The sequence below is a fragment of the Penaeus vannamei genome, chromosome 26 (assembly GCF_042767895.1).
Source record: "Penaeus vannamei isolate JL-2024 chromosome 26, ASM4276789v1, whole genome shotgun sequence".
Taxonomy (NCBI): domain Eukaryota; kingdom Metazoa; phylum Arthropoda; class Malacostraca; order Decapoda; family Penaeidae; genus Penaeus; species Penaeus vannamei.
In genome coordinates, this window is record NC_091574.1 from 14,949,370 (window position 1) to 14,950,498 (window position 1,129).

The window sequence follows — 1,129 nt, forward strand, 5'->3', positions numbered from 1 at the left end:
TTTATGTATTATATATATACATATGAATGTTTATATATTCATATATATATACGCACATGTACACAGACGTAAGTATATATATATATATATATATATATATATATATATATATATACACATGTGTATGTGTGTATTTATTTCTATACCTATATATATGCATATATATGTATATACACATATATATGTATAGACACATATGTAAATACATATATTTATATATGTATGTATATATATACATATATATTTATATTTACACGCACTCACACATATGTGAATCAGAACTCAATATTTCCAAACATTTTCACTCACACTTTTGAGAATAAAACACATTTTACATTTCCATTTCTTTGCGTCTTGACCGACATGATCTATGTTGAACAAGACCTGCCAACCGGGGGGCAGGTCTGTCAGCCATACCTAGGACAACATCTGTGATATGGATTTGCGAGACAATCGGGGAATATCAGGGCGCAGGGATCGAGTGTCGTCGTCTGCACACAGCACCAGGGATGGTCGGGGCAACAGCTCTGGTCTGGGAGGGGCGTGGCAGCTGGAAGGAGGAAAGGGCATATTGTTGAGTTGTGTTACTGGACTGGAGTGTTATAATAATAATGGTTATCATTATCATCATTGCTGTTACTGTATATCATTCAAAGATTAATCTGAATTTACAAAAGTGGAATCACACGTAAAAAGATACAAAATGACACGGAGTTAGTAAGAGAAATCGCGCAATTCGAGCCAACTTGCAATACTCTGCAGACAATAGAACTGTGACCTTTGTAGACAATATAGTCGAAAAGCAGGGGAGAAATACGAGTAAAGTAGGAAATGGATGGGACAGGGCAGCAGAACAAGGAGCAAAAGAAAGAGAAAAGCAGGGAGAAGCAGAATAAAAACGAACAAGGCAGAAAAGATAAGGAAATGAAGCAGGGGATGCAACGAGCAGGGAACTTTGCAGAAGGAAACTGCAGTTATCACACAAGGCTCACCAGCAGGAGAGTAAATCGCCACAAGGAACAGGGCAGCCAGCAGGACTCCGGTGCACAGGGTGAGCCTCGACCTGTGGAATGACGATGTCGTTAGTGATGAACCTTTCATCTTCATGGTCACTGTTTTTGTATATTTA

General features: G+C 38.1%; 1 protein-coding gene across 1 annotated transcript in view; it reads right to left on the reverse strand.

Moving 5' to 3' along the window:
- Positions 1-329: 329 nt before the first annotated feature.
- The window catches only part of LOC138866557 (uncharacterized), a 1,360-nt gene continuing 560 nt past the window's right edge, over positions 330-1,129 (reverse strand). Inside the window, exons 2-3 of the mRNA XM_070139663.1 lie at positions 993-1,063; positions 330-550 (exon numbers count right to left, since the gene is read on the reverse strand). Of these exons, the coding sequence (XP_069995764.1) occupies positions 408-550; positions 993-1,063 (214 nt within the window). The 3' untranslated portion in view covers positions 330-407. The remainder of the gene's footprint in view (positions 551-992; positions 1,064-1,129) is intronic.